The 21342-nt window shown below is 41.8% G+C and overlaps 1 protein-coding gene across 2 annotated transcripts in view; it reads left to right on the plus strand.

Moving 5' to 3' along the window:
• The window catches only part of KCNB1 (potassium voltage-gated channel subfamily B member 1), a 131380-nt gene extending 119633 nt beyond the window's left edge, over positions 1 to 11747 (plus strand). For both annotated transcript variants that reach the window (XM_060185610.1, XM_060185617.1), the window contains one exon: positions 5250 to 11747. In XM_060185610.1, the coding sequence (XP_060041593.1) occupies positions 5250 to 7259 (2010 nt within the window). In that variant the 3' untranslated portion in view covers positions 7260 to 11747. The remainder of the gene's footprint in view (positions 1 to 5249) is intronic.
• Positions 11748 to 21342: the final 9595 nt, after the last annotated feature.

The following is a 21342-nucleotide window of genomic DNA, read 5'->3' on the forward strand; positions in this document are numbered from 1 at the left end:
CCCCTTTTCTCCTCTGTTAAACTCCCTCATGAAGAGAAGAGAAGAGAAGAGAAGAGAAGAGAAGAGAAGAGAAGAGAAGAGAAGAGAAGAGAAGAGAAGAGAAGAGAAGAGAAGAGAAGGAGAGAGAAGAGGAGAGAAGGGAGAAGGGCATATGGTCAAGTACAAAGGGGGGTACCTGCCTTAGAATAACAGGCCTTAAGGACTATACAATAGCTGGGTGCATAATTCATGTGTTTTGTTGGCAGAATATCAATTCTGTGGGCCTTCCCTGGAGTTGCTGGGCTAGAAAGTGGAGCAGGCTTCCCCTGCCAGCCTCTAGGGAAATGGGAAGGACTACCTAGCTTTTAAAGCAACAGACTCCTCAGATATCTGTTGTTCAAGCAGGCTCCCTCCTGACTGCCAGTGAGGCTAAACAGCAACCCCATAGGATCAGTCCAAAACCCTGGCCTTGGGAAAGTTGGATCCAGCTCTGTGCCTGGTCCTAGCCGATAGCTATGCATGCATTATCTCCTTTGCCTATTCTATAACATATTGGGGAGCTGACCAAATACACAGGTTTTCTCAACCTTTGCCCTATTGACATTTGAGCTTAGATAATTCTTCATGGTGAGGCTACCCTGTGCACTGTAGAAGGTTTAGTACCACCCCTAAACGCTAGCTGCTAGATACCAACTATAAACCACATCTGAGTTGTCACAACCAAAAATGTGTGCAGATTCTCAAATTATTATTTTTTTTTTCTTCTTACCAGAGTACTGCTCCCTTCTGGTTTATGGCAGTGCAGGGGATTGAACCTGGGACTTTGGAGCCTCTGGCATGAGAGTCTGTTTGCATTACCATTATGCAATCTACCCTCACCCCAAAAATGTATGCAGAAACTTCTGAATGTTCCCTGGGAGTCAAAGTCACCCCAGTTCAAAACTGCTAATATATAACCGTTTTACAAATAAGGAAGCTGAAGCAAGGAAAGTTTTGCGTGTTTTTTTTTTCCTTTTTAAGATTTTTTTTAAAGATTTATTTTTCATGAAAGAGCGAGTCTAGAGCACCACTCTGGCATATGTAGTGCTAGGGATTGAATTCAGACCTGCAAGTCCAGCACTCTACACTCTAATCCACCTCTCAGCTGCAACAAGGAAAAGGTTTTCTTTTTATTTATTTTGGATAGAGACAGAAAGAAATTGAGAGGAAAGTTAGGGATAGGGAAGAGACTGATCTGTAGCACTGCTTTACTGCTCATGAAACTTTCCACCTACAGGTGGGGACAAGGGGCTTGAACCCAGGTCCTTGCACACTATAATGTGTGTGCTCAACCAGGTGCACCACCACCCAGCCCCACAAGGAAAGTTTTAACGCCCAAAACCACTAAACCCATATGTGGTAATGCTCAATTCCAACTCTAGCATCCACACTGATAACCTTAATAACCAGAAGTCATCCAAGTGTGATGTTAGAATGTTTTATTCTAATAATCATGTTTTTTTCATGTATAATGAATGCAATCACCCTAGAAAGCAAAATTAGCAATTTTGTAATTATTTCTTAGGATAAGGCTAAAATAAAACAAAGAAGGTGAGTGAGCTTGTGAGATTCAGGGTTGAGTTTGTATTTTTGTTTTGTGCTTTACTACTAACAGAAGAATAGTTCAAGTAACAGAAGAACATATACAATGTGGTGTCAAAACTGAGCAAAAGAAAACAATTTTTTAGGGATGTAATGTTAATTAAAAAAAACTATACAGAGAAGAGAAGGGTACACAAAAAGTGTTCTGGTTGTCTATGGAGTAAAGAAGTATACGTGGGAAGTATCTGTTAGCTAGTGTAGTGTTCTGTGTCTCCACTTGAGTGGTGGGTCCACAGGTGGATCATCTTATTGTTACTCTTAAGTACGTATATGTGTGTGTTCATGTGTGTATATGTATTTATCTACACACATATATACATATATTATATCTACTTTTGCATATACTGCATATTTCATTTTATAGGGTAGATATAAAATTTATATTTCTAGTATGTGTAAATTAAGAAAGTTAAACTCTAGAAATTAAAATAAATAAATAAATAGGCTTGAGGGTCCGGGTGATAAGGTACCTGGTTGAGCACGCATATCACCATGCACACGGGCCTGGATTCAAACCCCCAGTTCCCACCTGCAGGGGGAAGCTTCCCAAGTGATGAAGAAGTGAAAACGAGGGAAACTGGGTGGTGGCACCCCTGATTGAGCACACATATTACATTGTGCAAGGTACTGGGTTCAAGCCCCCTGTCCCTACTTGCTTCATGAGTTGTGAGACAGTACTGCAGGCAGGCATCTCTCTCCCTGTCTCTGTCTCCCCTTTCCTTTTCAATTTCTCTGTCTCTATCAGAACTAAATAAATAAATAAACAAGGACTTGAAAGAAAAAAATGATTTCAGATATGTTCAACATGATTATAACAATATGGGTCTCAAGACATCTTACTGTTCCCAAAGCTTATAGGTAGATTCTAGACAGTAGTGGACACACACACATGTGCGCATGCGCACACACACACACACACACACACACAAACACACACACACACACACACACACACCAAGTGTGGCAGAATGATGTGGGAGTCCAGAGGATAGAGTGGTCAAGCCCTACTTCTGGAGTGCCGGAAGAACTCTGCAAAGAGAAGTCATTTCCTGGGTTTTAAAAGATGAATTAGAGTTCATTGGACAGAGAAAAAGGGCATAGACATGGAAGACTAATCAATAATAGTTTGTGGTGGTCTGAGAGGTGGTGCAGTGATTGACTCTCAAGCATGAGGTCCCAAGTTCATTGGGACCAGCAGCACAGGTACCAGAGTGAAGTCTGGTTCTTTCTTTCTCTCCTCCTATCATTTATCACGAATAGATAAAAAAATATTTTTTATTTACCAGGAAAGTGTGGAGTTTGGGAATGAGTGACAAAAGAGACCAAGAGACAAATCTGAGCTGACTGCAGAGGGACTTGACACCCACGTGTCACTCTAGGGCACAGATACGTCTCCTCATTCACCCAAGTAGCAACATCAATGTTCACTCAGAGGATATATAGCGGGCAGTTTCAGAACAAGGGCAGGAAAGCAAAGACTTGTCAGGTCACTAGTAGGGAAGGTGTCTGGACTGATGGGGTGGTATGGACTGAGATCTTTTCTCCCATGATAACTACCATTTATTAGATGTTTCACTATGTTCTCTTGAAAGCTGTTGTAAGTGCATTCACAGTAGCTTTCTAAAGCAGATACTGTTTGTATCTGCACATTTTTCAGATGAGAAAACTGAGGCATAGAGATGTTACTTAACTGGATCAAGGTAAGAAGTGGCAGAGCTGGGATATGACTTCACATAGCCTGACACCAAAAAAAAAAAAAAAAAAAAAAAGTCTGACACCAGATCCAGGCTCTTAACTACGTCCCTCTATACTCTCTCTCAAACTTCACATGTCCTCACTGCTCCTTCTCCTGCCTCTTTTCCTTCATTCTCTAACTCCTCTCAAAGGTTTGGCTTTCTTTGCCTTTTTTTATATAACTTTTTTATTTATTTTATTCCCTTTTGTTGCCCTTGTTGTTTTATTGTTGTAGTTATTATTGTTGTTGATATCGTTGTTGTTGGATAGGACAGAGAGAAATGGAGAGAGGAGGGGAAGACAGAGAGGGGGAGAGAAAAATAGACACCTGCAGACCTGCTTCACCGCCTGTGAAGCGACTCCCCTGCAGGTGGGGAGCCGGGGGCTTGAACCGGGATCTTTACTCCAGCCAGACCTTGTGCTTTGCGCCACCTGCACTTAACCCACTGCACTACTGCCCAACTTCCCTTCTTACTTTTTTTTTTTTTAATGATTTTTCTGTTTCCCTGTCACTTGAGAGAAACTTACTTGGTGTTTGGGCCACTCATAAAAGTGGTTCAAGCCTAAATTCTACTTGACCATTTCATTTAGAAGATGAGAATCCTATAACCTACCCACAAGTCCTCTGGGTCCCTGAGCTCAAATTGAGCCCAGCCTGGATTTTCTACCTCTGGATCAGTCAATGGCATTTAGTTTCAAATGGTGACCAGTCCCAGCCCGTCCATTGAAGCCCACAGACAGGGCAAAGGTTGAGGAGGGGGAAGACTCTGAAGAGATGACAGATGGGAGGAAAGAGGGTTGGTAAACAAGTTCAAGGCATTAAATTTTGTCCTGAAAGAGTCCTAGAAATTTATTAAGAAAGAATGTGAGTGAATCTGTATTTTTGAGGTGGGGGGAATGGCCCTCAGAGAATTTCATTACATTTGCTAGTTTATCTGCATACGCAGCAGATTGACCTAAATTTCATTAATTTTAGCAAACATCCAGTGAACCCTTCCTCTGAGGCAAGTTCTCCTCTTGACCCATGGAACTCAAAGACAGTCTAAACCATAGTTTTAAGTCTGAAAAAAGTTCACACCCCCACATGGGAGTTGATAATGTGGCTCCAGGATGTCTATGTCTGCTTGAAAAAGTGAAAAATTATGTATGTCTGGGAACAAAGATCTTGGATTTCCATCTGATTCTATGACAAAATTATGAGTTTGAACTCTAGGGTTAGACAGACCCCAGTTAAAGTCCTGCCTCTGTCAATTGCTAGCTTTAGAAGCCTAAGTTCATCATTGCTTTAAACAAAATAAGGTATATAGCACAGAACACACAAACCATAATATCTAGCATAGAAGGAAAACTCAACAAAAGATAACCATTGTTAGTATCATTTGTATCATAGCCATGAAAGCAGTACCCCTAGCACAGCTTACCCCCAGCCCTGTAATAGGGCTAGTCAAGATCATGTGTCTGTAAACTATGGCTCACAATCTCAGTTCACTGTCTACTTTTGTAATCAAAATTTCATTGAAACACAGCTCTGTACATACATATACATTCTCAGACTGTTTTCATGTCACAAGTGCAAAGTTTCATAGTTGCAACAAAGAGTCAGATTTCAAAGTCTAGAATATGTATTATCCAATCCTTTTGTAGAAAGTTTGCTGACCTCTATACTAGATAATTGTTTAAAATCACTTCAGTTCTTTGGACCTCAGTTTACTCAACTGTGTAATGAGATCAATGGATCTGAATAAGTAATCATTTTAGCTCCACCATCTAGTTATAAAGTGACAGTGAAATGTGAACATTCTTTTAAGTATGGAGGTATGACCTGAGACCCAGGATATTTAGCTGATCATCCTGTTGGTGACTAACGACTAAATTCCACTCTCTTTTCCTCACAGATCCTTGCCGTGATTTCCATCATGTTCATCGTCCTCTCCACTATTGCCCTATCACTCAACACACTGCCTGAACTGCAGAGTTTTGACGAGTTTGGCCAGACCACAGACAACCCCCAACTGGCCCATGTGGAAGCTGTGTGCATTGCCTGGTTCACCATGGAGTACCTGCTGCGATTCCTCTCCTCACCCAAGAAGTGGAAGTTCTTCAAGGGCCCACTCAATGCCATTGACTTGTTGGCCATTCTACCATATTATGTCACCATTTTCCTCACCGAATCCAATAAGAGTGTGCTGCAGTTCCAGAATGTTCGCCGAGTAGTCCAGATCTTCCGCATCATGCGTATTCTTCGAATCCTTAAGCTTGCACGCCACTCCACTGGCCTCCAGTCCTTGGGCTTCACCCTGAGGAGGAGCTACAATGAGTTAGGTTTGCTCATTCTTTTCCTTGCCATGGGCATTATGATCTTCTCCAGCCTTGTCTTCTTTGCTGAAAAGGATGAGGATGATACCAAATTTAAAAGCATTCCAGCCTCTTTCTGGTGGGCCACCATCACTATGACAACTGTTGGGTATGGAGATATCTACCCCAAGACTCTCTTAGGGAAGATTGTGGGAGGACTCTGCTGCATTGCGGGTGTTCTGGTTATTGCTCTTCCCATTCCCATCATTGTCAATAATTTCTCTGAGTTCTATAAGGAGCAGAAGAGGCAAGAGAAAGCAATCAAGAGGAGGGAGGCTCTAGAAAGAGCCAAGAGGAATGGTAGCATCGTGTCCATGAATATGAAAGATGCATTTGCCCGGAGCATTGAAATGATGGACATTGTGGTTGAGAAAAATGGAGAAAATATAAGTAAGAAAGACAAAATTCAAGATAACCACTTGTCCCCCAATAAATGGAAATGGACAAAGAGGACATTGTCTGAAACCAGCTCAAGTAAGTCCTTTGAAACCAAGGAGCAGGGATCCCCTGAGAAGGCCAGATCATCTTCTAGTCCTCAGCATCTGAATGTCCAGCAGTTGGAAGACATGTATAATAAGATGGCCAAGACTCAATCTCAACCTATCCTCAATACCAAGGAGTCTACAACACAGAGTAAACCAAAGGAAGAACTTGAAATGGAGAGTATCCCCAGCCCTATAGCCCCTCTGCCAACTCGTACAGAAGGGGTCATTGACATGCGAAGCATGTCAAGCATTGATAGCTTCATTAGCTGTGCCACAGACTTCCCTGAAGCTACTAGATTTTCCCATAGCCCTTTAGCATCACTACCCAGCAAGGCTGGGAGCAGCATGGCCCCAGAGGTAGGTTGGCGGGGAGCTCTGGGTGCCAGTGGTGGTAGGTTTGTAGAGGCCAACCCCAACCCAGATGCCAGCCATCGTTCTGCTTTCTTCATTGAGAGCCCCAAGAGTTCCATGAAAACCAACAATCCCTTGAAGCTTCGATCATTTAAAGTCAACTTCATGGAGAGGGATCCCGGCCCACTAGTCCCAGGTCTGGGGATGTACCATGACCCTCTTAGGAACCGGGGGAGTTCTGCAGCTGCTGTTGCTGGACTAGAGTGTGCCACACTCTTGGACAGGCCTATGCTAAGTCCAGAATCTTCCATCTACACCACAGCAAGTGCTAGAACACCCCCCCGGTCACCTGAGAAACATACAGCAATAGCATTCAACTTCGAAGCAGGTATCCATCAGTACATTGATGCAGACACAGATGATGAGGGACAGGTGCTCTACAGTGTGGACTCTAGTCCTCCTAAGAGCCTCCATGGAAGTAGCAGTCCCAAGTTCAGTGTTGGGACAAGATCAGAGAAAAACCACTTTGAAAGCTCCCCCTTGCCCACCTCCCCTAAATACTTAAGGCAGAACTGTATTTACTCTACAGAAGCATTGACTGGAAAAGGCCCCAGTGGTCAAGAAAAATGCAAACTCGAGAATCATATCTCCCCTGATGTCCGAGTATTACCTGGGGGAGGAGCTCATGGAAGCACACAGGATCAGAACATTTGAACTACCTTGCATAATGGAGAGATTTGTGGCAAGGCCCAAAGAGAAATGCTGTTTAGCTTACCTGCCACAGAGCTTTTCTGCATGAACTCTGAAAGAGAAAGGCTCTGCAAAGTCCCCCAGAAAGAAGAGAGTCTGCAGAGAAGGCTCCCTAAGAACTTGAGAGCCATGACAGGTCCACCAGAATGGAGTTGGCCAAGCCATCAAATATGGCACCTCCTTGTAACAACTCTACTGCCCTCTTTGGGAGATGACATGAGCAGAACTCACAGCTACCACTCCTACCACATTCTAGAAGTAATCAAGGCCACTTCCTTCCCATTCTTTTCTCATGGCTCTCTATCACAGCCTCTGGGGGCAACATCTCCATCCCACCTAGCTTCAGCTGGAGAAGGACACTGGAACAAGTGGCTGGAATTGAAAGGGTGGGTTGACAAATTTGGTATCATTTGTTGTCTGATCACCTCTAAAACTACAGTCCATCAACTCCTGGATGGATCCAGATTAGAAGGACACATGACGAAATGTGTCATGCGACATGTGTCATACTACATGTGTCATGAGGAAAGGCTACGTGTGTCATGAGGAAATTTGCGCCATAAGCCACAATCCCAGCGCAAAACCCTTATTATTCAAATGTCTTCATTGACTTTAGTATTCCATAGTACCTGAAATTTTATTTTGAGATATCATCAGGGTGAGTTGCACCACTTATACTCAATTGTGTTTGCCCCCTGGCAATCTGGGAAAGGTTCAGAAAGTGGGCACTCAGCCAACAGTATGAACTCTGAGCATTGCTTTAGGGTTGTAGAAGGAAAAGGCTTTCTGTACATCACTAGTGTAGACTCAAAATATATGCAAGTGTCAAATATGCAAAAGTATAGCTTATTCAAAGAGACTGTATGTTCCTGAAGAACAGAATAAAATCTGATTTTTTTTTATCTGCAAAAACAAAAGGGGAAAAAAAATCCCCAGTTGAAATGCCCAGTTCAGACTTTTGAATACTTCCTGATGCTGAAGGGAAAGTATCTACTATAATAGATATTCTTTTTTTCTTCTTCCTTTTTTTTTTTTTGGTTTTGTTTCTGTAGTATTCAAGTTTTAAAAAAAAAGTTGAATAAAAAGCACTTTATGTTTTTCAAAACATAGGTTCTACCAGGGACAGTGTCAACATCTTGCACTTTAAAATAAGCACTATTTCCCATGGGCTACGTACTGGGACTACAGTGGGTTTGTGGTACATGCCTGTGTCTGGCCACAGTGGGCAATATTGTACTGGTATCACTGTCTGCCATGTCAAAGTCTATGGGCTCCTTTCTGCCCCTCTGAAGCTCTCCTTCATCCCCTTAATCAGAAAGTGTACTTGGCCCTTGAGTAGGGCCTTTCATAAAGTCACATGTACAGAAATCATGTACACCTCAGAAGAATTCAGCAGACAGTTGGGCATTTGGGTGTTTTACTCTGTTCTTTTTCTTGTCAACCAGCTGTGGTGTGTCTTCAGTGTCACTGTCTGTACTAAAAGCACTCCTTTCTGAAGTCATCAATGCAGCCAGTACAGGCAAAAGCAATAAGTATATGTATGCATCATGAGTGGTTCTGGTGTATTTCTTGGAATTGGTCTTCCTGTCTTATATTGATGACCTATCATTGCCCTATCTGATTTTTGTTCAACAGCACAGTATTGTTGTCCATTTCTTACTTCAGTGGCATTGGGTTGAGCCACTAGTTAGCACCATGTCAAGCTGTTGGACCATCGGTAAAGATGACTTGTTATTGATCTGCTTGTCTTTAGTACAATGGAACAATGTTGTAGTCTTAATCCCACTACCATAATGTAAATCTGTCAATCCTTAATACAGTGACAGGCACATGTGTTCAAAATATGATGTGTTTCACCTGTCCTTCATTCAACATGCTGTTAGTCTGATTTTTAGTACAATGGTACCACCCACTTATCAGTATACATATGTCACAGGGCCATTCTGCCAGTCCTCTGTACAATGGCATAAGGTGGGGCTACCTGTCACAGATAGGATGGCACGGAGTCATTTCACTGACCTTAAAAGTATTCGTTCTCTACAAAGACACCAGGTTCATACTGCTTCTCAGCATCACCAAGGATTGTAAGATCCCTCCAAGAAGATACAGACCTATTCTTTGCTTCAGTAACAAAGAAAATGAGTGCTGAAATATCTTGACTCATCCAAGTTATCTTCAGAGTACCTCCGCAGCAAAAACAAAAGGACTTGATGGACAGGGAGAGGGAGAGATCTTTCTGTGCTAGTGGCACACCAGAATGAAGGAGCAGCTGCATTTTCGAGGTGTTTTGTTGAGCACACAATTGGGGTCAGGGTTTGTGGTCGAATGATCGTGGAACAGTCCTCCCCAGACCATTACATGTGTCTCTTCTTTGTTTTCATCACCATTTACGTCCACCATCAGCACAAATGTGAAAATTCAGGGAAAACAAAACAAATGCTTTTTGATAAAAGTAAATAGTTGTGATTTCCGATTCAGATATTTTTAGAGCTGATGCTATCTGTAAAAATTAATAATTATTATAATATAGTCTATTTTACATATCAGGAAAGTGACATGTTTAAATATAGCCATATATAGTGAGAAGGAACTTAACACCCCTTCTTCAAACTGAGGCATTTCATTTGTTAGTTGAAGCAGATGAGAAATGTACAGATTGGAAATGTTTTTTTTTCCTTTTTTTTTTTCTTTCAACAATAACCAATTGGTGCAACTCTCCTTGTAACCAAAGGCCCTTTCTGCCTTGTGTGGTCATGCAGGACCTAGCCCTTCCTTCCTCTTGTATTTTGTCTGACCTTAAAGTAGCATTTTATTGAGTCACTTTTGAAGGATGAATTCAGAAGTATCATTAAGAACCTACTTTTTCAGGCTTAATAGCCAGAGTCCTATAGAGTTCTTATAGAAACAGAATAACTGAAACTCAGCATATACTATGCTTAGAAAGTATTGTGATTTGTTTTTGTTTTGTTTTGTTTTCTTTACTTGTGTATGTATTATAGGAATGTAAGTTTTTACCCTGTGCCCAATTAAAAATAGAGTATTGTAGGTTTTCCCTGGCCCCCACCTGCCAAAAAGGAACATGCCCATATTTTACTATGTAAACACTCTTCCTGAACCTGTGTACATGCACTGGGAAATCTACCTGAGTCTCCGCTGAGAGACGGGTCTTGACAGAAAGGTGAAAAGCAATGATTTTTGAGGCAAGTGCTGCTTTAACTTGATGGTCCATTTCCCACCTATTCCTGAACCAGTGAATGAAGAAAACCCCAAATCAACTAGAAGGAAGGAAACCAGAAGTTGGAGATGGACAGACGCCTGGACCCTTTAGCATATCAGTGAAACTCACCAAGCCAGCCAAACTTGAGTTATAACTTACACCATTAACAGCAAGGGCTAGGGACCAGGTAGCCATGTGTCCCAATCAGAAGGCAAGAAGCCACAACCAGTGGACAGAGGTGAGCAAGCTCTAGAGAAGACAGTTTATCTACCTTTTCATCTTTGGGTAAAGAAAAACAACAGGACTTTGGTGCAGTAGATTTCTCAGTGCCTTCTTTAGGAATTTTAAGCACACTTAATGGGGAAAGAAAAATAGGAGAGAGCCTTGGTTCCCGTGTGGCCCCTTTGCCTAGCAGCATTGGGGAATCAAGAAGGAAGAAGAAACTGGGGAAATAACAGAATCCTGAGGAGGCCATTTCCTTCCAACCCACCCAGTTGTCCCTGAGAATTGATGGTGATACAAACTTTTTCAAACTGATTACCTACTTCTCCTCCAATGTGTCTTAGTAACTGTAGCCTCATCCCTGCCCTTTCTCCTAATAAGATTTCACATTTCTAAGAAGAAAAAAAAAACAGTATTCTCTTCTGTAAATCTGTAATGTATTGTCTATGTTTTGTAATTATTGTATATTTCTGTCTTGCTCCAAGTCATGGCTGGAGTGTCTGATCCATGGGCATGGGGAAATTTTAAATTCGCCACAGGCAAGTATCACTAAAGCCAGGTTGATCTCTCTCCTTACTTCTCTGCCAACTCGTCTCAAGTAACATAACCCTGAGCTTCATCCTCCAGTTTAAAAACTTGGAATCAGATGAGAATTGATGAAATACCTCTAGGATGGGGATCCTTTGAGAAAGGACATGTGTTCTGTGGCTTCCAATTTGGCAAGAAGAAGAAGGGGGCTCCCTTGAGTGCCCTGGCTGGACTGTGGAGAGCCTCCAGCCCCAACTGGAAGTTTCCTCACCTCTCACCGCATATATAACAGCATCCAAATGCTTTCATTCAGCCAGGGTGACCTAAACTAGGCCTGGCTACATCCAGAAATAAGAGTTACCTCTATAGTTTCTGTTGCCATTGTTCTAAATCTAGAAGTATCTGATGCACAACCATGTCATAGGATGCCCACACATCTCAGAGTGGTCTATTTTTCTGTTCAGATAAATATAAATATATATGTATGTGTGTGTGTGTACATAATACATATATGTATTTTAGAAAATTTATAATAGGGCCATTCAGTCTATTTTTAAAACATAATAAGATCATAGGTTGGTCATTATCACAGCTGATATTTTCTGGTCTGTTTTCATTTTCTCCCATTGCTCCTTATGCTGGTTTTTCTTCCCCTTGATTCTGATTTTTTTGGGGGTGGGTGGGAGTAGTAGAGAAAAATGTTGTGGTCTTACTTGCTCCTGCAGGCATTTCACTAGTTCTAGAGTCTGTTGGCGCTATCATTTTCCTCATTCCGTCTGTGTTAATTCCGTTTGTTGTGCTTAAGAATTCATGGCACAGGTGCAGGTGTTGGATTGGGGAAGCAGTTGGTCCTTGAAATCAGAATGGGATGTGGACTAGTTTAGTTCATTCCCCAATCCCCCTGGGGATCTGAGAGAACTGACTCTGAAGATTAGTCTCACTACCAGAGATCTTGGAACCAAAATTTTCAGTGTATGGTTCTGCTGGCCTTTCTGAGAGCCTGAACACTCCTAAGTACCTCTTGACTGGCTTATTGTCATTCTCAGCACCCTGTTCTCCTGTGACATCTGAAGGCCAGAATGTTTTTAGATTCTTGAGAACCTGGTAGAATGTGCCAGACCTCAGATCTCAATAATGTTTTGATCATATCTTCATGTCAGCTCATTCATTTCCAAAAGCCAAAAAAAAAAAAAAAACTGTGGCAGACACACACTTGCAGCCAAACCTTGAGAAGCTTGTCCTCAGAATCTGCCATCTCATCTCCCCTTTCCTTTCCAGTTGCATAGCTTCATAGAGCCAGAGATTTGTGGCAAGAGCAGCAGTATTTTTCCACCTTCCACCTATCCAGGCCCCAGGGAGCTTCTGGGTTGTCCCAATAAATTCCACCAGGCACTTGCCAGCCTTATTTGGGCAAAGTCCATCTCACAAAGCAGGATCTTCAGCAATGAGTGATTCTCCATCCATCAACCCATACAGGAAAATTGAGAAGGACAGGGAATCTCCAACTTGCATTCCAACTGGGACTTTTATACACTCTCCTCCTTCCCCTCATCATGTCTCACTGTTAGTTTCAGGGTTCTGGTCTCTACCTGGACCAGAGATCTACATCTAATCAAGACTCCCAGGTGACACTGAGTTATCCTCATTGTCAACCCCAAGAAGAAACCAGCCCAAGAATGAAATTACTATTCTCAACTAAGAATCTAATCAGAGAATTACCATCCACCAAATTCCTGGTCATCTGACTTCAGTCAGACCCAAATAAAACACTTGTACAAGAATAACAACAAAATATTTTCCCCCAGTAGTTTTCTAGGTTTGATGTTCATATAAATTAACACCATTGCCTGTGGCTATTTTCACTTAGAAAGAAATTATTTCGGTTTCCATACACTCTCACCAATACTATCTTTACCTGAAATACCTCCTGAACTCACCAGAATGTCAACTTGAAGAAATGCATTTAGAAGAGACTCTGTCCATTGAATGATCCCTCTTCTTCACCAACCAACTCTTCATCCTACCCTGCAAGATCTTAAAGAGATCTAAAGGTTGTCCAGGATGGAGTGGAGCAGGCAGCTCACCTGATGAAAAGGCACCTACTTGTGTGATGCAGCAGTGAGAGTGAAAGTTTCTCTTGCCTGAGAAAGGCAGGTCTGTCATTTTTAGCTTGAGTTAAAGAAGTACTTGACAATAGGTGAAGCTGCCTAAGCATGAAATTCAATGCCATGTTGGGTCTTGAGCAACCTGACACCTGCTATTTAAAGAAAGGCTAGGTGACATCCAAAATGGATGTTGTGGAGGAAGCCTAACATTGCATGGGAACTGGACTGAACAATCAAGGAAACTCATTCTCTCTCTCTCTCTCTCTATCTTTCCCTCTCCGTGTGTGTGTGTGTGTGTGTGTGTGTGTGTGTGTGTGTGTGTGTGTGTGTGTGTGTGTGTTTTAAACATCTGGGCACAGGCAAATTCTAGGATTTGGGGTTCTCAGGCCAGGCAAGGAAGTGGCAGAAAGATATTTTCCATGGTAAAAATGCCTCATGACTTTTCTGATAGCCCAAATAGATCACCTGCTTCTCTCCACTTTCTGTCTTGGGCAATTTTAATTACCCTGTTAGTCACTTATCTAACCCATCCCCAGTGTCCTAAAAGAAACCACACTGGGGGAGTCGGGCTGTAGTGCAGCGGGCTAAGCGCAGGTGGCGCAAAGCACAAGGACCGGCATAAGGATCCCGGTTCGAACCCCGGCTCCCCACCTGCAGGGGAGTCACTTCACAGGCAGTGAAGCAGGTCTGCAGGTGTCTATCTTTCTCTCCTCCTCTCTGTCTTCCCCTCCCTCTCTCCATTTCTCTCTGTCCTATCCAACAACAACAACAACAATAATAATAACTACAACAATAAAAAACTAGGGCAACAAAAGGGAATAAATAAATAAAATAAATTAAAAAAAGAAACCACACTGGATGGAATGGTGCTCATGCAACCTTCCCCCAGGATAACAAGGAGCAAGCCCATCTCTGGCTGGTCATTCCATGGTGCTGTAGCCCTTCTGCCCAAACTCTGTGTCCTCATAGGCCTAATGCTTTATGAATAAGGAACACAATTATCTTTTACCCATGAGCCAGCTGTCCAACAGACAAGCTGCTCCATCCCCAAAGGGCTTTTTTTTCTGGTCAATAAAACAGGAAAATCTACCCAAGACAGTTGGAAATCCCTACACAATGATCTTCATCCAGAAGGAGCAAGAGTAGTAATCCAATTATATAACAAAATGAGATTCTGACAGACCCCAACCAGAATGCCCACTCAGTCTGCCACTTCTTTTGCCATTCTCAGTGCATCTGGATAATGGATTCTGCAAGGAGAGCATTTGACAAGAAGTTTCATGAGTCCTCCATAATCATGAATGGTGAATTTAGAAAACGTAGAACTTCATTCTTAGGGTAAGCCTCAAATCTCGACAATTACAGGCTGTTTTATTATAAGGTGAAATTGAACACAGGTTGGTTCAAATAGACTGAGCTGCTACCCTCCTCCAAAACCAAAATGAAAAAAAAACACCAGTTTCTAAGAGCCCGACCTGAGACTCTGTCCTACAGTAGTTCACAACAGTGACTGCAATGACATGATATTTCTAGAAAATGAAAGAACTCCCAGTTCTGTCCCTTTAGGATGCTTTTGAAGGTTGTGCACGGTTGCCCACAATTCCTGCCTCCCTAAGCTACTCAAGAAGGAGGGAAGATGCCCAGGAGAGACTTTCTCATGACATTGCTCTTTCCCCCCTGGTTTTCACTAGGAGTTTGAGGCTTTTTCTCATCTTGAGAATTTAACATCTAAACTTGATGTGCATAGTAGATCAGGAAGGGAAAGTCAGCAGTTGCTGGACTGGGCAGAGGAGCTCCCTTGCTCTCCAATTCATTTCTGCCTTTAGTTCAAGGCAAGGGACTGAGGACACCATTTTCTGTATCAGGAACTTGGGGTTATCCTCCAGTTTATGCCCTTGGCACATAGTAGTCACTGAGCCTGTGTACTTTTTAGTAACTGTTAGCACTTTCTCACTTCTGAATGAGTGGATGGATGCACGAATGTGTTAGTATATAAGGGAGTTCATTTAGTTCGTATCAATCTTGAGATATGGCTAACTGGGAAGGAAGGGGGAAAAGAGTGGTCTCCCACTGAATTCCATGAGCAGCCCCACCAACACTATCTGTTCTTTAACTGAGTGGGATGAAAATTACATCCAACTCTAGTACTTGTCGCCCTAGGGGTTGCAGCCCTTTCAAAGCTACACTTCCAGGAGCGGGAGGATCCCAGGGAAGCCTCAGTCCCCTTACTACCTGCATTTTCTGCCCTACATTCTAGTTTAGCTCACTTATAGCCCATGAGGATACCATAATGTGATTTTTCCAGTGATCTAAATGAGTTCAGCATGGAGGCTTCCCTTGATCTGGGATTCGCTGGGGATAGTTAACATGGGAGCTTGCATCTGGAAACTGGATGGCATGCACTGAGCCATGGGAGTCCAGCTGGAGAAGAGGGTCAGTCTGTTCTCCAGATTTTAGAGGCAAAGGTCTTCCTTTTATCTGAGCTCCAATGCCCTTCCTGGACATGTGCCCTGAATCCATTAGTTAAGACCTTCCATCTCCCTCAGGAATCTGTGGTGTGAGGTAGGTAGGGGCTTTTCTTCTAGTAAAGCCATTCTGACCACCCCACTCATAACGGGGGCCAAGCCAATCACATTAGCCATAATGACCAATGTCCTTAGCTGCTCCTTTCTTGGGGGCACACGTTCATGGGTCCTGTTCATCTGTGGTCAGTTGATGTCTCTAGTCCTTCCTGTAAAGTCTAAAATGACACCGTGCAGGTGTTGCATACATAAACACAGTGGAAACCAAACAATCAGAACCCAAGCGTCTTTTTATGCATGTGATAAGATGAAATTGTGACCTCCAGATGCTGTCCTGTCTTATAAAATATGTCCAGATGTTTAAGAATTTCTAAGCAAATGGTCCCTTCATGAAGTCTGCAGAGTTCAATAAAAAGGTATGGAGAAAAAAAACAACATAGTTGTGTTTGTTTCATTTTCTGAAAAGCACAGGAGGCACATGGGTGTGAAAAGTTGTGAGGAAAATTGAACCTGGAGGCTTGGAAGACCAGCACTGACTGTTTCTTTTCAACTGAAAGAAAAGAAGTATGAAATGTAACTGACTTTTTGTCTCCCATATGTAGCCAGTGTTACCCTATCCCATGTCTCTAGACTACAGCCTCAGTTCTTGTTCATTTGGTTCTCACAGCAAGTATGATTGAATCTTTCTGATCTTATATCTCTTGTTCATAAATAATGTCTCAGAATAAACCAGGAAACCAGGAGAAAGCTTCCCCAGTAGAATGACTGCCTTACCACACTTAACATCTTAGATTTGAGACCCAATCCCCACACAAGTTCCAGAGTACCATGGACAGCATGGGGGGGGGGGGGGGGCTTCAAATTATGCAGTAGTACTGTGGTATTTTTCTTTGCTCTCTGACTATACACACACAAACACACACACACACACACACAGGAGTAGTATTATATATACATGAGATCCTGGTTTCATTCCTTGGAGAACCTCATCTCAAAAAAATCACACACATAGATAAATATATGAAAATATAGGAGTGAGGGGTTGCACTTCTAGAGGCTCACATATATGCAATTGCACAATACCTGTGCTTATTTTTTCATTTTATTTCAGATAGAGAAAGGGAGACAGTCGCAGAGAGAAAAGGAAAGACACCTCAACACCACTCCATTGCTCACAAAACTTCTTCTTTTCTAAGCATTTTATTTGTTTATTATTAGCTAGAGACAGAAATTGAGAGGAGAGGAGGAGATAGACAGAGAAAGAAACAAGAGAGACAACTGCAGCCCTGCTTCACCACTCATGAAACTTTCCCCCTTGCAGGTGGGGGCCAGGAGCTTGAATCTGGGTTCTTGCACACAGTAATGTGGGCACTTGACCAGGTGTGCCAGAACTTGGCCCCCACATAGTGCTACTATGTGGTACTGGTACTCAAACTCAGGTCCTCAAACTTAGTAAAGCATAGAACAATCTCCCAGATCCAAAAATACTGTTTTGTTTTGTTTTTTGCAATATGCCATTTTTTATTTGTGATTGGTAGTGGTTTACAGTACTATAAAGTCACCAAAGTTCTGTGCCTCCACTCTCCAAATGATAACACCTGAACTTTCACAAATTCTGAGACTGTTTTATTTGGAGGGCTGGTTTGTTTGTTTATTTTCAAGTTTATGTGTTTCAGTTCCCTGGATTCCACATGAGGGAGACATGAGTGAAACCATATGGTAGTTGTCTTTCACCTCTTTACTTATTTTGATAAGAATAATCACCTCCAGTTCCATCCATTTTGTCCCAAAGGTCATAGTATCATCTTTTCTTTTACTCCATGAAGTATATCCTAGAACTTCTTTATCCAATCATTTATCAATGAGCATTTAAGTTTCTTCCATTCTAAAAAACTATTCTTTAAAAAAGAAAAACTTTTGAAGATCCCACAGGTGGCACAGTGATAGAATTCTAGACTTGCAAACACGAGGTCCTGGGTTTAATCCCTGGTATCACAGGTTTGATCCCCCTGCATGGCCTATGCCAGAGCTGTGAAGCTCTCTGACCCCTCTAGCTCTTTCATAAAAATAAACAAATCTTGGGCGGGGGAGATAGCATAATGGTTATGCAAACAGACTCTCGTGCCTGAAGTTCCTAAGTCCCAGGTTCAACCCTCCGCACCACCATAAGCCCAAGCTGAGCAGTGCTCTGGTGTTTCTCTCTGTCTCTTTCTCTGCATCTCTCTCAAAAATAAAATAAATAAAAATATTAAATAATAATAATATATAAACAAATATTAAAGACAAAAACATAAATGTCGGGTGGTAAAATGACTCACCTGGATAGTGGGCCACTTTGCCATGTGTGCAACCCTGGCTCCAGACCATCCCCCACTGCACTGAAGGATGTTTCAGTGCTGTGGTTTCTTTCACTATCTACCTCTCTGCTTTCTCTGTCTCTATCTGAAAAGCAGATTTAAAAAGAAATGGCAGAGTGACTCTGTGGTTGATCTCTGTATATACATAGTTTTAAATAATCATATATGTTAAATTATTCTCTACTAATGTATGAAGAGCTTCTGAAACCCATGGTGAGTCTACATCATGTTCTGTCACTCACAGCCATTGTTAGATTCCTACTACTCAGCATCTAGGATACTTCCAAACTTTTACCATAACAAACACTGCTGAAGTGAATGAAACCTATGAGCTCTGCCTTCAAAATAGATCTGAGATCTGCATTCCTCATCCCTCTGCTCCCACAGCTTTGGGCCACAGCATCATCGTCTGTTGCCTTATCACAGCAGTAGGCTCCAGACCCAGCTCCCTATTTCCACTCTGGATCCCATCCAGACTCTTCTCAACACAGTGGCCAGAGGGTTCCTGTCAAACTGTCAGTCTGATCACATTCCTAGGCCATCAAAACCTTCCAAAGGCTTCCCACCATATTTTGAATAAATTCCAATGTCCTTGGCATGGTCTTCAAGGCCATATACACCCTGGTCTTTCGAATTTCACATTCCCCTCTCCGAAGAGCCCACTGCTCTAAGTCAATAACCTCCTCACTGCTCTTCAAATATGCCTACTGTGGTCTCACCTACTAATACCACCCTCTTTTGAACCCTCCCAACCACCGATAGATTTCTAACTAATTTCTCTGACCTCCTTTCACTTTTCTCTTTTCTCTTTTTTCTCTCCTCTCCTCTCTTTTCCTCTTACCAAGTTTTAAAATAAAAGTTTTAACTGGAGCATTTCTGTCTATATCAGACATAAAACTCTCTTAACTTTTTACCTAGTCTCTCTTATGTTTTAATATCTAAAGTTCTTTCTCAGGGAAAACCAGGGACATACTTTTTGAATAAAATGTAAAAAGGTTAGCTAAAACATCTATACAGCTCTAAATTAGGCTGTCTCATATTTATTTGATAAGTTTTATCTGGAAAAAAATTTTTACATATCTTATTTAAATTAAACCTCATTTATCAGAGCAAAAGCCTTTGGCATGTAAATAATTAACATAACCATCGTGTTATCTTTTATTAACCCAAGCCAGTTTTGCCTGTTTTGAGTCACTTAAACAATTTTAAGTAAAATGTTAAACTTTGTTAGGATCTTTGCTTATCACAAAGCTATCACACCCTTAGGGCAGCTATGAACAAGGGTGGGTACACAACTTAATTTATCTTTTACTTTGATTTGGATAGGTAACTTAAAAGGCTAAGATAAACCTCATAGCTGAAATGTTCAAAATAAATTTTTACTGTTAACATTTCTTTTAGATGACCATTTTACACTAAATAATTTTGTTGAATCACATCTGTCAAATGAAAATTTTTTATCAGGCCAGGAATAGCATGTTTAACCCCTTTTTTCTTGGCAAGGCCACTGCTCTACACTGACTGGGTTATTAGAAAGCCAGTTCAAACATGGAATTAACAAATTAACAAACAGTGGCAGTTGGTATTGAGGTGCTGGTAAGATTTACAATTCTCACAAGAGTGAGACTGTAGAGGCATTTTACCATGCCTAGATATCTCAGAAAATCTTTTAACTAATGAATTGATGCTGATATTAGCTATCAGAAAGACAAAACTGTCCTATATTTTACTCTGGTAAAGGTGTGCCAACTCTATGAGTCGGGATCTTTTAAACCACATTTAGCTTAACTAAATCTTATTTAAAACTTAAAACAAACTTTAGTTACTTAGGGGTTAACACACATTAATGAAAACAAGGTACAGACATTCTTGGTGAAAAGAAAAGTTTTCCCTTTGAAAAGTGGCTTTTGGATTTCTCACAGCCACTCCACCCACACCCCCCCAGGGGCGTTTGTGGCTTAGAATGATTGACTGAAGTGTTTGTCGATCTGTGGAGCAAGAGCTCTGTGCCGTGATTGGCTGCGCAGATGGAACAGACGGGCTTAGTTTACTGCCACACATGGAGAAGCGCGGAGGAAAATCTTTGAAAGTTCTTTTTCTGGGCTAAGGTATATTTTACAGTTTTAAAGAAACAATTCATTAAATTTCTATCAAAAGTGTGTGCTGGTTCTCTGATTAATAGCTTTTAAGTTAAAGAGAACGTCTTGTTTGATTGATTTCATTCTTTCTTTAAAGAATAGCTTGCTAGCCAGATAAGATCTCACTCAGAATTGGTTTAGCGCTTTCTGAGAGTAGAGGGAAAAAAGCTGGATCTTTTTGGCTGGCTAATTTTAAGATAATGCCAAATCAAGAGCCCACAGTTCTTTAACTAATTGTAAATGCTCTCATTTTTCTTCTACTAATTTTCTAAGGGAAGCTGTTTTTTGTGCTAGTTGAGTTTTAGCCTTGGTGGTATAATCAGTGATGTCGGCCAAGTCGAGGACCGGAGCACAAAACGGAGGGGCAGTCTGGACAAGGAGGAGCATAGGGGTGGCTGGTCAGGATTATGATATTTGGCCATCTCTTCATCAAGGGATAAGGCCTCTTCAGGAGAAAGACTATCATCAGGCCCATCTCTGGTGGGGGGTCTTAAGGTTGTCAAAGAGGGATAAATCTTAACAGGAGGGCACTTAGCAGGCGCCTCAGGGGCTGGGCCTCCTGAATCAGGCATGGGAATAGAGACAGACTCACAAACAGAAGGTGGCCGGGAGTGTCCCTGTAAGACTTTTTCTCCCTCTCTCATGACTCACTGTACATCAGGACAATGTTTATAGACTTTGAGTATATCATTTACTTAATTCCAATAAGAAAAAGCCTGGACTGGAATCTTTTCTGGACCAAAGGTCTCGTAAAAATCTCTTAAACAGTTTCCTACTCTAGCCTATCTTTTTTCATCAACAGTCCCCTCTAAGGGAAAACATGGACAAACATCACTCACAAAATAAAAAGAACTTCTTGAGATCCTTTTTCTTAACCCTTACTCCTCGTGTCTTGAGGGACTCCCTGAGTCCTTTAATAAACAGGTCTTGTTTACTAAATTCCTGTCCCATGGTAGTG

This window comes from Erinaceus europaeus, chromosome 1, assembly GCF_950295315.1.
Source record: "Erinaceus europaeus chromosome 1, mEriEur2.1, whole genome shotgun sequence".
NCBI lineage: Eukaryota > Metazoa > Chordata > Mammalia > Eulipotyphla > Erinaceidae > Erinaceus > Erinaceus europaeus.